Here is a 16502-nt window from a genome sequence, read left to right on the forward strand (position 1 = left end):
AAATGTTGCGGCTACTGCCCTAACAATATCCTCTATTTTAACTACCATTGATATTTATTGAACATCACACTTGAATCATAAAAAAGATTTCACGGAAGTATGTAGCCAGCAACTCTCAGAACCGAATCACATGCCCACATTTCTAACTACAAGCCAGTGCTCGTTCCAGGATACCATACTATCAATTCTCCTCAAATATATGTCTACACATGTCAAGTAATTCCAATATTTATGTATGCCCTGGGTGTTTTAATAGTTTTATGTACATTATCCAAACTTTTGGGATCAAATGAAAGGGGAACAAATGGAGTTAAAACATTTCTTAAAATATTGCATATATTTTTCTACACAACAGCAATTTAATTTTTAATACCATTTTTCTTATTACAATCCTTAAACAAGCTTGCGAATATCAAAAATTGGAAAAAGTGTCTCCCAGGGTTATTTGTATGTTAATTAAACATAGTCCGATAAAGATACTTGCTGTTACAGACAAGTAATTACATATTAATGAAATCTTTAATGGCAAAGACTGATCAAAAAGAATTATGGGGACTATGTTGCTGCAGCAATTCAACCATTCAGAATATGTTGTTGCTTACTTAAAGGTTATATGTTCTAAAATTATTGGTCAAGATACTTAAGTTTAGAAGAAAACTGAATAAAAGGAAGATCTTATTTCCATGAAGAGTATCATTTGTATCACTCAGTATTGCTGCATCTGGTAACAGCCTGATTTAAAGGAAATACATCAATGGGGCGGGGGGGGGGGGGAGGCCAAAGTTGCGGGGAAGTGCCTCCTCAAAACTTTTTGAATGAAAGCAGTAACTTTAAACTGTACTAAACTACATTAACAACACTTGATAGGGCTAGGGCAGGGGCTGTAGCTCAGGGGTAGAGCAATTGCCTCACATATGGATGGCACTGGATTTGATCCTCAGCACCACATAAAAATAAAGATTATGTCCATATACAACTTCAAAAACAAATTAAGTTAGAAAAAACATTGACAAGCACTATATCCATACTAAACAGAATGTGGTAAGTATTAAAATAACTCTACATTTCAGAACATATTTTACTAATGCCTTTCAAATGTTTTGCCCCAACAGCAAAATAATCCCTTTACTGCATATTTCAGGATATGCTGTAAGAGCTACATGTGAAAGACGAAATGAGGCTGTAAACTGAAGAGACAAATGTTCTATACTCAATCCTGAAATGTTTGACTAAAAGGGAAAAACAAATTAATCAATATACCTTCGTTTCTTTGGCCTTCATCAGAGTTCCAGACACTTAATATCAACACACTTTCAAGCCCCAGAAAAATTACTTTCTAATAGATTAGTGTAATTTCTGATAAAGGAGACAGAAACTAAGTCCATTTTTCCTTTAAATTGATAAGACAGAATTAATTTAGTCAAAGTCTAAAGTGTCACCATGCCAGGAGTTGTGAAAACCAACTACCCAAACCACTAGCCCCAGTCCCTGGTTCTGAAGGTTGACTATAAAGCAGGTCTTTCCCTTTTTTGGATTCCAAAACTGATACACGCCATTTTGTAAAAAGTGGTCTGTGTACTCTATCGATGATCACCTCCAAAACAAAATACAAAGCCACATTATTCTTTGATCATAGCAACTCAAAAACAAACTATACAAATGGGAATTAAATTTTTATTAGGTAACAAATTTGACTTAAATTTTATAAGAAAAATTCTTATGTTTCCCTTGAGACTGACAACCAAAAAGTAAGAAGTGAATACAATAGTCTAATCCTTCTATAATTATTTCATTATTCAGCCTATAATTGAGGTGATACCTCATTTCAAAAACAAAATTAGGGTGAGAATACTCAAAAATTGCTTTTAAAATTTTCAAGGAATAAGTATTTATGAACAGGACTAGGCTACATAAAACCATGAATAAAGAGATTTGTATTTAATTTTTGGAAATCCTCTGTACTAACTCAATCTCAACCAGTGAATTGGAAACATCTGTACCCTTGTCAATCAATATAATTATCAACCATTATTACAGTCATGCACTATATCCACAGCACTTTATTAGGAGATACACATCTCATTACAAAAAAAACTGCCACAAGATATGACAACCTGTATAGACAAAATATTCTCCATACTGATCTCTAGAAGTTTTAGTTTTGGGTGAGTGACAGTAACTATCAATAAGGACAAAATTATGCAAAACTTCACACCCAATGATACTTCCCAGGGGCCCTGAATTTTCTGTTGCATTACGTGGGACAGAATGCACAAAAGGGGCAAAGGCCCAAGCAAATCAAGAATGATTTATGATTAACAAGAAAATGCCAGAGACAAATGCAGTTCAAGTCAGCACAGCACAATGAGGGCCTAGTTCTGCAGGTGAAAGGGAACTGGCTTATCATGCAATGTACCATACTGTTTTTGCAAGGTTGTTCTGAAAAAGTGGTTTTTATGTTCCAGGAAAAGAGCAGCTTCTGAATATCTGGACTAGTATACTCCGACATGAGCTTAGGATGGCATCCTATGTGACCTAAGCCAGTGCTGACAGAATTTTCACACTGTCACTATTTTTAGCTTTGATGATCTTATAAGTTACCATGGAACTAAAGCACAGAAAATAATTAGTGCTGACTCCACAGATAACTCATAAAGGAAAATGGAAACTTCTAAAATACACTCACAATTCACTGAGTTATAGTCCATCCAGATGTTACAGCATATTTTTCATCTTTCAATCACCAAATAATCTAACAAGTTTATTTATAAGCAAATACATTGCAAAGTTCCGAGAGTACGTTTTTGGGGATGATGTTAAGAATATAATTATTCTTAACTCTATTCTATTTCCATTTACGTTTGTCACTTGCACTATAAAATAAATTCTGCAATAATCCCAAATACACAAAATACAATTCAGTCTTTTCCTATTGGTTCTGGAGATAATCCAGGAATATATCATAGTGAGTAATAATTCTTATCTAGTAAATACCTAAGAACCAAAGAATTGTACTATCAACATACATAGATCAACAGAGTTTATTTCCACACATTAAAAATAAATGAAGTCTACGGGCCGAGGTTGTGGCTCAGCGGTAGAGCACTTGCCTCGCACGTGTGAGACCCTGGGTTCCATCCTCAGCACCACATAAAAAAATAAACCAAGTGAAATAAAGGTGCTGTGTCCAACTACAACTAAAAAATAAATATTAAAAAATTTAAAAAAAATAAAGTCTATATACAATGTTGTAGTATCTTGGAGTGCACTTTCAAACAGAAAAAGACATTAGTCTAAAAAAAATACTGGTGAATTCCAATAAACCTTTGGTGAGTTCATCTCTGTTTTTAAAATGGAAATTTGCTCCCACAAACTGATACATTAGGTAACTTAAGTGTAACAGATTTCACGTTTACACATGCACAACTGCATCCCCAGGAAGCATCCCATGAACACTGGACCCAGCTAAAGCAAGCCAGATCAGACTCCCCCACATCCACCAGCTAGCTCAGTGAAGTGATCCCATCCACATCTTGTGTTAAAACTTTCCATCAGATTTCTGTCGCCCTCCTGGCTCCCACTTTCCAACTCACAAAGTACAACTCTTCTGATACCTACTTCCACAATAAGATGCCCTTCACATGTTTTTCAAGGTAAAGGTCCATATTTGCACATTTATTTCTTAACTATTAAGTGTGTAAAAACTATGTTAACATTTTTGTGCACTAGGACAAAGTTAAGAAGCTAACAAAGTGCCACTAGCCCCATTTCCCTAATATTCCGTGTAGTTTTTACTGAATGATTCCACACAGTGCAATATTTAGAAATGCATGCACCACATTATAGCAGAACTGACCATATGTGGTAGTCTATATTTGACCAATGTGTTATGACTAAAAGAATGGGAAACTAGGTGAAGAGTGTACCATTTTTCCCACAACAATGTGTTTTATATATTGTTTTATTTGTTTTAATTAGTTACACATGACAGTAAAATGCATTTATGTACTCTGATATATATAGATGGGATATAATTTCTTATTTTTCTGAGTGTATATTGTTGCAGAATCACATTGGTCATGCAGTCATGTACATACAGTAAATGGTTGGGAGTTGGAGAATAAGACAATCCAACAAAACCAAAGGCCAAATATTTCCTCTAGTATGTGGATGCTAATTCACAATAAGGAGGGGGCACTAGGGAAGAATAGCGTTACCTTAGATTAGGTAGAGGGAAGTGACAGGAGGGGAAGGGAGGGGATATGGGGAGTGGAAAGATAGAATGAAAGAGTAACTTTTGTAAATGTAAAATCATTCCAATAAAAAGTCTAAAACAATAAATATACAAACTATATAAGTATATGAGACCAAACTTTAGTACAAAATTCTGTATTATAATAACTGCTAACAATTCAATACCATTTACTTTATATAAACCACTGCAAACAGTGCTTGGTATTAATTCTTTAATCATTCTTACAACACTGGAGTAAGAGCTATAATCATACCCATGTTACAATGAAAAGACAGTGGTACAGTTGAGAAACTAACCCCAAATCATGACTCTAGGCAGGTAGTAGGTGCCCTTACCACTATGCTACATTATTTCCACAAACAAATACAATTTAAAAAAAAAAAACACTGTATTCATCATACTGGAAAGATTTCACTCAAAAAGAAGGCTAAAATGAAAAAAAAAACTATAAACTAAAAAGCTATAAACATTGATATGGCTATGTCACTAGAGTATGCCAATTTTAAGTTCTTTAGGAATAGACCAAGGAGTGGGGTAGCTGAATCAAATGGTGGTTCCATTCCAAGTTTTCTAAGGAATCTCCACACTACTTTCCAAAGTGGTTGCACCCATCTGCAATTCCCACCAGCAATGTACCTTTTCCCCACATCCTCTCCAATACTTATTATTGCTTGTGTTCTTGTTAACTGCCACTCTGACTGGCATGAGATGAAATCTTAGTGTAATTTTGATTTGCATTTCTCCAATCACTGAAGATGTTAAACACTTTTTCCACATATTTGTTGATCGTTTGTGTATCTTCTGAGAAGTGTCTGTTCAGTTCCTTAGCCCATTTATTATTTTTTTGTATTAGGTTTATTGAGTTCTTCATATATCCTGGAGATTAACATTCTGATGCACTTGTGATAAAAATCTGCTCCCATACTTTAGGCTCTCTCTTCACCTCAATAATTATCTCCTTTGCCGAGAAGCTTTTCAGTTTGACTCAATCGCATTTATTGATTTTATTTCTTGCACTTTAAGCCCCCAACTTCCTTAACAAGACTCCTAATCTGACATGAAGATTTGGGCCTACCAAAAACCTAACCTGAAATGTGCAATCAGCACAAAAAAAATTATGGTTTTCCACTTTTTATAATCTCCATTACCATGATCGAGGGCACTAACAAAAAATAAGAAATATCGCCTTTTTTACTTTAAAGGGGCAAACTAAGATATAAAGTGTAAACATTTTATAACAATGATTAAGAATTGGTACCTTTTCACTAATGATGAAAAATGTTATTCAAGGTTTTACAAAAGTTGGTCACATTTCAATGTCAAATACACAAGAAACAAAAAGTGACATTATAATACACAGAATAACACATACCATAGAAATCTCCCAGCCATCGTATCGACACAGTTTAGATCAAAATTGATCAAACTTTGGTTAGATGTCAAAGTACATGTTTTGCCAATGAAATCTCCAAACAGAACAACAGGTCAATTGCTGACATAACCCACTACTGGTTTCCAAATTTTTTATATAGCTTGAACTCTAAAATTTGAATTCTATCTACCATTCTGTGTACTGAATTTGTCTTAAGTGACTCATTCATTCAAAACCTACTGAGTTATTACTTCATACCAGGCACTGAGACTAAAGATGTTCATGGATTTTATATTCATTCATTCATTCACAACTATTTACTGTACAACTGCAAAGTTTCAGGTGCTGTTCTGAGAGTACTAGGGAACAAAAAAATGCTTATCCTACTGAAGGAGACATTATAGAAAGGAAAACAGACAATAAGCAAAACAAACCAAATTAGTAATGTATGTTAGAAAACAAAAAGATATCAAAGAGAAGGATTTAAAGTGAGGGTAAAATTTTAAGCAAAAGAAAGCCAAGGAAAATCATATAAAGTAGAAAAGACAACCCTACAACATGTTAGGTGTAAATGATATGAAGAGAAAATACGGGGAAAATGTGATGGTGAAGTGAAAGCTGAGAGAAAACAGTGAAGGCCTTTTTGAAGAGGTGGCCTTGAGAAGTGAATGTAGTAAGAGATCCAGTGACATGAGGATATGTGAGAAGGTCATACCAAATCAAAAACCCCTTGGCAGGAGCAAATGTGGCATATTTAGGAAGCAGCAAGAGACCAGAGTGGTGGGAGTGGAGAGAGCTGGGGCTGTGCACAATCTTCCTGATAGCCACTCTGAATTTGGGCAGGTATACACTTAAAAGTGTAATGACTTACTTCAAATCAATTCCACATTATAATTGCAAAGTGTAAATGGAGGGAATGAAGGGAAAAAAAGTGGGATGAAGCCTAAGTGGTACCACTGAGTAATGCAGACTTCCACAAGAAAATCAGGGCATATACACAGAAAGTTCAACGGCCATTCAAGGCAGTGGATAAGAAATTTCTACTGATTTATAAAGTATCCCTGATAACTCATGCTGATTAGAAACAGTTTTACTCATTTTGAAATCCCTCCCACAGTGCTAGGCCCACGTGAGGTACTCAGCAAATGGCGAGTGGTTATGTGTAGAAAAGTATTTGTGTGCCAATGTGTCAAACATTATGTTCATCCCAGACCTCACAGTTGTAAATGACTCAGAAAATGAATAACAAGTATCCAAAGAAGAATCCTCAAAAAAAAATCTCTACACATATATTATTGATCTTTATGTCCCTTAGGGCAAGATTCTAAATGGAGAAAAGAACTTGGCAGTGGATTAAACAGAAATTGCACCTTCAGGTCAGTAGAACCTCGATAAGTACCTCTTATGTTAAGACTTCTCCCATGTTAGCAGGCATATTATCCACAGCACACCCTTTAGCCTCTTTCTTAAATGGCACAAGGACCTACCTGTCCCATCAGTAAACACTGTGAAGTACTTGCTACCCAAGAACCATCCCATGCCCCTGGGTATCCAGAAATTAGGAAGGATGGCCTCTGTCTTTAGAATTAGGTTGATGTTCATTATAAGGGGAACCAAAGGGAGAAGGACAGAAAATGAAAAACCAAGTAAAAATTTTTGTACTATGAAGAATTAGAAGGATATAGGGAAAAGAATAATTTATAAAAAAATCACACAGAAGCAGTTATGCCTGAAGTCTAAGCATGGTTTTGCATTTAGTAAGTTAAATTGTAATAGAGTAGACATATTACCATTAAACCTATTGTTCTTTGCCACTTAATACTGTGAAAGACTTTCTGGAGAAACAAAAATTAACCAAAACAATCTGTATGTTTCTCAGTAGTTAAAAACAAATATAACTCAAGAACTTATATACAATCAGTCTCTTCGAAGTTTTTTTTAAATCTCGTATCCCAAAACAATGATGCAAAATAGCTTTAATACCAGGGCATGGGAAGCAGGGAGGAACGGGGCAAGACCAGGGAGTGATACTGGCCACATATTATTATATTGCGCGCAAATACAAATATGTAACAACAAATCCCATCATTATGGACAACTATAATATACTCATTAAAAATGTGGGGAGAAAAAAGGCTGGGGATGTATCTCAATGGTATAGTACCGCTGGTTTCAATCCCCAGTATGGGTTGGGGAGAGGGGGGGACCTTAATCTTCCAGTTACCCTCTGCTGAAATATAACTGAAGTCTTTATTGTAATTTAAATTAGTCCTCCAGTTAACATAAAGGACCCCCAAGGCATTCAAAGGTAATACAGCACTGGACATTGTGCAATTATTCTGCAAGCCAACTTTCAGGTTAAAATCATAAGTTTAAGCAATCACTAGAAAACAGTAACATTAAGTGCATTACATCTAAAAAGAAAATGTAATGGTATATGCACACATCAACATTACCTTTTAAAACAACATTAAGGAATAGTAGCCCTTTTTCCTAAAAATTTACAGCAAAAATAAGTCATCTCCAATCAAATTTATTTTGCAGAGGTAGAGAACAGAATTACATTCTAACTTATAAACACATTTAGAAAATACATTTACAATTCACTATACATATTTAAAAGTTGAAAATTATCAAAGTATCTCAATGTTTTTCTTCACTTTTACCTGAACAAAGATTTGCCTTTTAGTAATAAGAAAAATGCAAATAAGTAATTTTAAACATTCTTAGAGCCTGGTGACCTACAACTTTTAAAGCACAGATTAAAATCTAGGATATACCTATGTTGATTTTAACATGGTTCCAAGCCTCTATAAATCTCAGGAAAAACAAAATTATCTCGAGAACAGGTATAAGTAAGATGTGCCAAATGACTCTGCATATGCCGATCAACACCCAAGCCTAAAAATATTATATTTGATGAAGGGAGCAAGGGAAGCCAGATGATCCCCAACTTATGCAACATCCCTTAATATTGTAAGTTTCCAGTAGCTAGAGTTAATAACAATGATTTCAATCAGAACTATCAAAATCCTTCAGAGTGTTATAGTTTACAAGCAAATTTTGTATGTATCAATTCATCTATTACTAAAAAGAATGCTAGAGTAAGCCAGACAAGAACTGTTGACTCATTTTAAAGATAAATAAATTCAAAATCAGAAAAGATAAATCATGCATTTGATTTAGTGAGCCAGCTGACTACACGTTAAAGACCTCACAAATGGATATGTCCTGTTACTCTCCATTTGCCTTCTACCTCTATTCAGAACTGACCTAGCAAGGTATGCTCTGAACACCTCTTGTCCCTTGTGCCATTTGACCGGGAGCTAACATCACTAAACTGTACACTACTCACTTCAATCTCAAGATGCTGGCCTCCAGAAGAACATGAGGTGATAATATTAGAATGTAATATCTACATAGGCTTACAGTCTGTCACATGCCAAAATCCGATTATCAAATAAACTGACTTGAATTGTAATACGGAACATTAGTCTGGTAGTAACATGGTATTTCATATTTGTCCTTGTCTCTGGGAATTTCAAACGGAGACAAGGTTGTTGAGCAAAGCAGGATACAGATAGTCCTGGGTCCCTAATACTGTTAGAACTACAGGTTCAGTTTCTAAAATAGACAACAATTTCAAATTGATATTGTTATCCTAAAATTGTTTTTAAACAGTACATATTGTGAACATGGCAGTAAACCATGACTTTTAAAATTTTGTATTGAGTTCAAGTGGTCCTGTTATACTTTCAAGATTTAAAAATAAGTTGAACTTACTTTTATCACCAGAAAAAAAGGTTTAAATAGATTACATTTTTTTTTTAATTCAAGGTCTTCAGCATGAAACAAAAAATTGTTATTTAGAGAGAAGGTAAAATTCGGTTTATAGAGTCACATACCAAGCTTCAGGCAGCAAAACAGAGTATTCATGTGGAGAAGTTGTTTCTGGAAAGTTGGAGAGAATTGCAAGGCGATGAGGAAGAAGGTCAGAGCCATGATAAGTAAATAGAATTTCTAATGCTTGGACATTGCTTTCCTGTATAAAAGGAAAGAGGTGAGTTTCTAACATGAGAATCTTAGAAATAAAGCAGTGATTTTCTATGACATTCAAAAATTTTTTTTTATGCAATTCTGAAAGTTCTTTGAAATACTGCTGAATTTTCCCTAACTTGTATCATGTTTCTCAATTTAATGGTACAAAAATGATTTTTAAATTTCTGAAGAAAATTTTTTTAAATGTAGCTATGTTCTCTTCATTCATATTACAACAGAACAGAAAATGTAATGGTATATGCACACATCAACATTAACTGCACAGCTTCAATATTTACAGAGTGTTAATAGCCACAATTATTTACCAAAAAAAAAAAAAATTACCCGAGCATAAGTTCTTGCTGAGAGAACAATATTTTGGCTTCTAAACTTCTTAAAGAACTCAGCATCATATCTCTGTCCAGACGCATGAGGCACTCCCAGGATTTCCTGAAGGGAAACAATGATCTAATGAAATAAATAAGGCCTGAACTAATTAATTTAACTGTCAACTGTTAAATAAAGTGCTATATCTGTATCCTCGTCTTTGTTTTGAAAACGGCCATATTTGTAAATGCAGTAATTTTTTCAAATCCAGAAGTGAAATAGTGAAAATTTAATTACAGTAGGACAACCAAAACCAACTACCTGCTAAGAATAAGCGAGTTATACAGTCTGTACATTATAAGCACCCATCACCCATCTACATAATAATTAAATCAATCTAAAGTTCTTAAGAGTGACCTATGTTACATGCAGATTGTAAATTGTAAATGCAGAATGAATAGGCTCAGAGTGTCTACTATATGCTAGTGGTACTGTGATAGGCACTGGTAACTCACTGAACGATGTACTTTCCCTTCCCTCCATGTAGTTTGAAATCCAGCACAGAAGTGAATCAACTGTTCACAAAACATCTTTATTTTTTAAAAGCATTTATGAGGTACCTAGGAACATTGAATATGAAGTAGATATCATATGAGAATTGCTACTAATTTTGTCAGAAGTAACAGCAGCCTTGTGGTTTTTTTAAGACCTAATGATTTAGATATTCATACTTAAGTACAGATAAAATGATAGAATTTCTGTGATTTGCTTTAAAGTGAAAGAAAAGGCAGGAGTGTAAAGGTGGAAAATAAAAGACAAGATTGGCAAACAGCTGAAACTGAGAATGAATACATCAGAGTTCATAGTACTGTTTTCTGACATGTTTGAAGTAGTTTGTAATAAAAAGCTAAAAAGAAAACTAATAAAACTCAACACGACTAAACTCAAATAGATACTCAGTGTTCTTCAACGTTGCTACATTTCCCTAAGAAGTTTCCTACTGTTAAGAACTTTTTCACATTTTCTGATCCTCTCGACTGTGACATTCTATTCCCCAGCCCCCTACTCTCAGCTAACAACCTTGCTTTTCTTAATTGACTATTAGATGGGTGGTCCCTAATTTTCCAACCCACCAAAGCTGCAAATCTGCCTGCATCTATACCAATAGAATTTTCCTTCCTTCCGCTACAGCAGGAAGAAATTTATTTTCATACCTAAAACAGTCTCCAAACTCCACTGATGCTCAGAATCCCATTCTCCTCTTCCACTATTAACTAAGTATTCCTTTTTCTTCCACTCAATAAATTCCCTTTCACTCTTCCACTGTGCATTCCCATTAGCATGCAACCAATACTACTTCTTCCTTCTATTACAAAAACGACCCTTATTGGGGCTGGGGATGTAGCTCAAGCGGTAGCGCGCTCGCCTGGCATGCGTGCGGCCCGGGTTCGATCCTCAGCACCACATACAAAGATGTTGTGTCCGCTAAAAACTAAAAAATAATTTAAAAATTCTCCCTCAAAAAAGAATTAAAAAAAAAAAAAAAAAAAACGACCCTTACACATACCTAGCCACCACCACCTTCACCATTTTCTCTGGCCCAGTCTTTTTCTCAATAACACTTCTTGAAAGAGCTGCCCACATCCAGACTCCACTTCCCCACTGAACCTCTAAGAAAAATTCAATTTGATTCCTTAAATAGAATAAGTAAACAATTCTAACCATATTTCCCACCTTTGTTCTGTGCCACCCCAATCTCCACATCCTATGCTGACCATCAAATGTTCTCAAGAGCATGTCATCTTCTTCCATGCCAACATGCCTTTATCTAACACTGATTATTAGCATAGCCTGCTCAACAGAAAAGTTCTTGCTTCCTAGTTATTTGGACAAACTGATAACCTTCTCTAAGCTTCTATAAAATTCAGAGGATAGTAGAAACTGCCTCAAAAAACTGTTGACAAACAATCTTGAATAAGTACATGAGATAACAGCTGACAGTCCTTAATAAACGTGCTGGTATTTCTTGATGTCTTTTTGCCCACTGGGTCTTCCTAGTGTGCTTCCTCATCAATTCTTCATAACTTTATCATCACTTAATGCCTATAAGAAAACTATCCTTTATTCATCTCTCCACCTCCAGAAACAGCACAATATCTGGCATACAGTAAGCACACAGGTAAAATTTAAATGAATTTTTTTTATCCATATATCATTTTTAAAAAGCATGTCCTATGATGAAAATGCAAAGCCTATCTCTTATACTAACAGGTTAATCATTATACCTGAAGATTTTAATTCATTCCAAGTCATCTACATTTCAAAAGCTTAGGTTTTTTTTTTAAAAAAAAAAAAAAAAAACACCAGGGACTTAAATACTTTAAATGGACTGTCACATGGGAAATAGCCATTCAAAAACCAAAGAGTAACAAAAGAGGCCTGGGAGTGTAGCTGAACGGTAGAGCACTTGCCTGGCAGATGTGAAGCTCAGGGTTCAATCCCAAGCACCACAAATGGTGATGATGATGATGATGATGATGATGATGATGATGATGATGATGAAAGAAAATTAACTGGATGGTCAAGCTCTGAACTTTTTGGGGGGAGTAAGGGGATAACCCGGGATTGAACCCAGGGACTTACCCACTGAGTCACACCCCTGGCATTTTTTTTTTCCTCCTAACAGAATCTTTCCAACTTGCTAAGTCTGGCTTTGGAACTTATGATCCCCCTGCCTCAGCCTACTGAGTCACTTGTATTACAAGTATGCATGCACTACAGTATGCAGCTAAACATTTTACATATTTTTTAAAGATATTTATATACTTAGCCTTAGTTTACATGCTTGGATTTCTATAGTATGGAATGTGCTTATAATACATTACCTCAAAATATTCCAGAACTCAAACGTTGTAAAACAATGTTTTAGGGCAGTATGACCATCTGACAGTAAAACTAATTGTATTTAAATATAAAATTTTCAGGAATTCTTCATAACTTGTTTGCATTAAGTGGTATACTCATTACCAATGTTTTGTAATATCCATAAAATTAGCCCTCTTCAGTGTCCTGTTTAAAAGCATTTTAACTACATTAGCAAGGTGGGGGAATCAAGTGCTTCTGGGTCCATTTATACACAGTCACAAGTACAAAAAGGCTTCCGTTATTCTTGGGATGGGCACCATATTAGCAGACATGACACTTACTGAGCACCTACTACTGTGTCAGTGTCATGACTGATATGCCTACACAGTAGGGAGGCAAGTCACAGACTAAGGAAATAACTTCCATGTGAAGCCAAACTTCGATAGTTGGAAATAGTTTAAAACCTGAATAACTTCAGCTATAAAGGTCATTTAATAAAGCAATGTAAACTATCTTTTTACTGAAATGTGGCCAATTTCCACTTTTACCTTTAAGAGTTTCTGAATTGTTCTAATAGTTCAGGGTACTACTGAAATCCCCAACATGGGGCCATCTGTACTTACATCTCTGAAGACTTGAATACGAAACATACTATTTTTAATAACTTGGATCAACCAACTAAATTCGACCCAACAAATCATAATACTGATCTTAAAATTATTTAAACTCAGTAAAAACTGAAAATTGGTACTGAGAACAGCTAAGTGTCATTAACATAAAATAAGAAATATAAAATATAAAAAAAGAACTGTAAATCTACAAGACTTAGATGCACTGAAATGGCTATACCTTTCATATTCCCTAACAAAATAACTTCTGGCCTTTCATAATCTTGAATTTTTACCAAAACAAGTTGTGAGAGAATTTGCTTCTGTAAGAAATTAATTTTTCCCATATAAACAGTTTTAAGACAAGAATATCAGTGGCAGATCAAATTCACATAATTGGACTGAAATTATTCCTTACCTCATATGTTACAAGTCGATCCAGGTAAGTTAATAATTTCAGTCTACAACGGCAAAGTTCTTTTTGTTCCAGCGTCAACCTGTATTGAATAACTATATTAGGCCATTTATATTTACACAGAAGTACATTTCTCTAGGAGTTAAAATAGAACAAAAATGAATAATATTCCACTGAACCCAAAGCTCTTGGAACAGTGTACTAAATAAAGCACAAGGGTAAAACAATATTAGACACATTTAAGTTGTTGAAATAATTATCACAAGTAAAAAAATATATACTGAAATCATTAGTTATTTTACAGAGGTTACCGAATGAATAGTAATGAATCATTACTTTGAGAAGTTCACTAATTTAAGTAGTTCTCGTCTCTTCTTGAGCTCTTTTTCCTTTTTATTCTTGGCAGGCTGTTCATCCAGTGGTGAAAGATCCTCATAGGAGATACTGTCAATGTCTACTTCACCAGGTAATGTAAATCTGCAAGATAAAAAAAAATTTTTGAATCCTTTTTCAGTAATTTTTTTTAACTTAAAAGCTATTTTTTACTATTTTAGCTGAATTATTAACTTCCACAGAAAAACAATTTTTTTTAAATTTTTGCCATTGTAATGCAGGTGATCCACTCATATCCATAAAATAGAAAAATAATGATTAATATGCACAGAAATGCTAAGTTCAAGAAAATGATAACTGTTTAGGAAAACATGTAGTATTATATTCACCTAATGAAAAACAGCCCATGTAGAAAATGCTGCCTAGAGTTTATAAATTGACTCACTTCCATTTATGATCTTAAAATGATTAGCAAATGGTATCATTTAAATTATTCCCTCTTCAGATATATCATCATTTATATCTCGAAAGAAGTCCCAAGTGTCTGATGAGCAATGACCCCTGTCAAGTAACTTTATTACTATTATTATTGACATTTGAACGATGCTTCAAAGTTCAAGAGGTGCTTTCACAAGATATATAATTTAACCAGTGAAAGTAATTCTGTAAAGGAGGTATCATCCTACAGGTTAGGCAAGAGAAGTCAAGACTCCCAAGATTGTTCAACTGACAAGGAAGCCAACTTAGGTTTGTGCCAAAAGCCCCAGCCTAGCAAGGGCCAGCATTCAATAAATGTTTCTAGAATGACTATTTCCTCAAATCAAGCCATTACATGCTAAAACTTAACATAGGAACATTAGCCATGACATAATGTAAGAAAGCATTGATCAAAGACAACTGCCTGGATATAGAAGAATTTCAAGTTTACCTGGCCCAGTGTCTCAGCTTAGAAGTTTTCACCAAGTCACCTTTGTTTTGAATTCAGATTTTACTGTAACCAACCTGCCATCATCTGCTCCTTTCCCTATTGCTAGCAGAGCCTCCAGATCTGTGCCTTTCAATCCATACTGAAGCAGTTCTTTTGCAGCATCCACATTATCAGGCACTCGCTCCAAACACTCATGGAGAACCCAGGATGGCTTCTTTATTTTACTCTAGGTAGAAAACACAAAACAAGGATAAAGAATGCATGGCATCTTATAGCACCTGACAACTGCCTTCTAGAATTATAAAGCTCGATGTGAAGTGGTATAATTATTTAACAACTGGTCCATAGGTAGCTAGCTGCTCAAGAAACTCAAACTGTTCATTCTCTAATGTTGATTCCAACTGGATAAAGAGCATGTGATTCCAACTGCTTTTGCGTCTAATGAGCCTCAAAGAGACAAAAAGCTCCATTTTCATATCTGCAGCCTACACATCAGTCTAAGCCATCAAAATACAACATCTGGGACACTATAGGAGTTCTCTGCTCCTAGCAGGGTTTCCTACACCATTCCCCTCCTACTCCAGTCCTCTTTTACACCATCTGCCTCTGCAATCCCCACAGTTAAAAATCCACAACAGTTTTTCACTACCTAAAGAGAAGAGCCTGAGTCACCACAAGGTTTCAACATCCTCCCAAATCAACACATCTTTTCACCTGTATTTCTTCATGTTCACTACCTCAAATAGGATCTCCAACAAACGGAGTGAATTCATTTACCCATGAAATGGTTACTGAATGGGACATGAGGATACGACAGTGAATTAGATTGGGTCACTGTCCTCATGCTTGTTCCAAGTTGCTCATACCAATACCATTTGTCCTCTTACAAATGCCTTTCTCTTTTGAGACTCCCAAATTCCTGTACAAAATATCTTTACTATACAAGGTCTTTCTTCTACTCCTGCTGAACGTACCATGATCACTACCTTCTCCAAGCTTCTACAGTTCGATCTCATGTATACTTAAGCAAAAGGTTCGTCTCTGGGAAGACAATCAGCTCAACAGCCACAGCCACACTTGGGCACCTCCCCATGGTCACCAGTATATTATTTCTACTCTTAACTGTCTATTTAAAATTAAATACGTCCCCAATTAAAAATTTACTTCTGTTGTCTCTTATCATCTTAGCTCCTTTATAGTGACCCAAACTGTTCTTTATGATGTTTCAAAAAGAAAGCAAGTAGGTGTACATGCATTCATGAGTCCACTTGGACTAAGGCATAAAAAAGATAAGGTAGACTTGGTGTCCTAATTTGCTAAAGCAAATGGTAAGCAACTTTGTCTTCATTTTTCCATCAGCT

At 35.1% G+C, this 16502-nt stretch overlaps 1 protein-coding gene across 1 annotated transcript in view; it reads right to left on the reverse strand.

Annotated features, from left to right (window-relative positions):
* LOC143388716 (NBAS subunit of NRZ tethering complex-like) overlaps window positions 1-16502 on the reverse strand; it is a 171228-nt gene that overhangs the window by 63257 nt on the left and 91469 nt on the right. The window contains 5 exon segments of the mRNA XM_077108094.1: window positions 9533-9669; window positions 10011-10115; window positions 13884-13962; window positions 14217-14357; window positions 15216-15367. Coding sequence (XP_076964209.1) covers window positions 9533-9669; window positions 10011-10115; window positions 13884-13962; window positions 14217-14357; window positions 15216-15367 — 614 coding nt within the window.

Source organism: Callospermophilus lateralis, unplaced genomic scaffold (assembly GCF_048772815.1).
Source record: "Callospermophilus lateralis isolate mCalLat2 unplaced genomic scaffold, mCalLat2.hap1 Scaffold_1353, whole genome shotgun sequence".
Lineage (NCBI taxonomy): Eukaryota > Metazoa > Chordata > Mammalia > Rodentia > Sciuridae > Callospermophilus > Callospermophilus lateralis.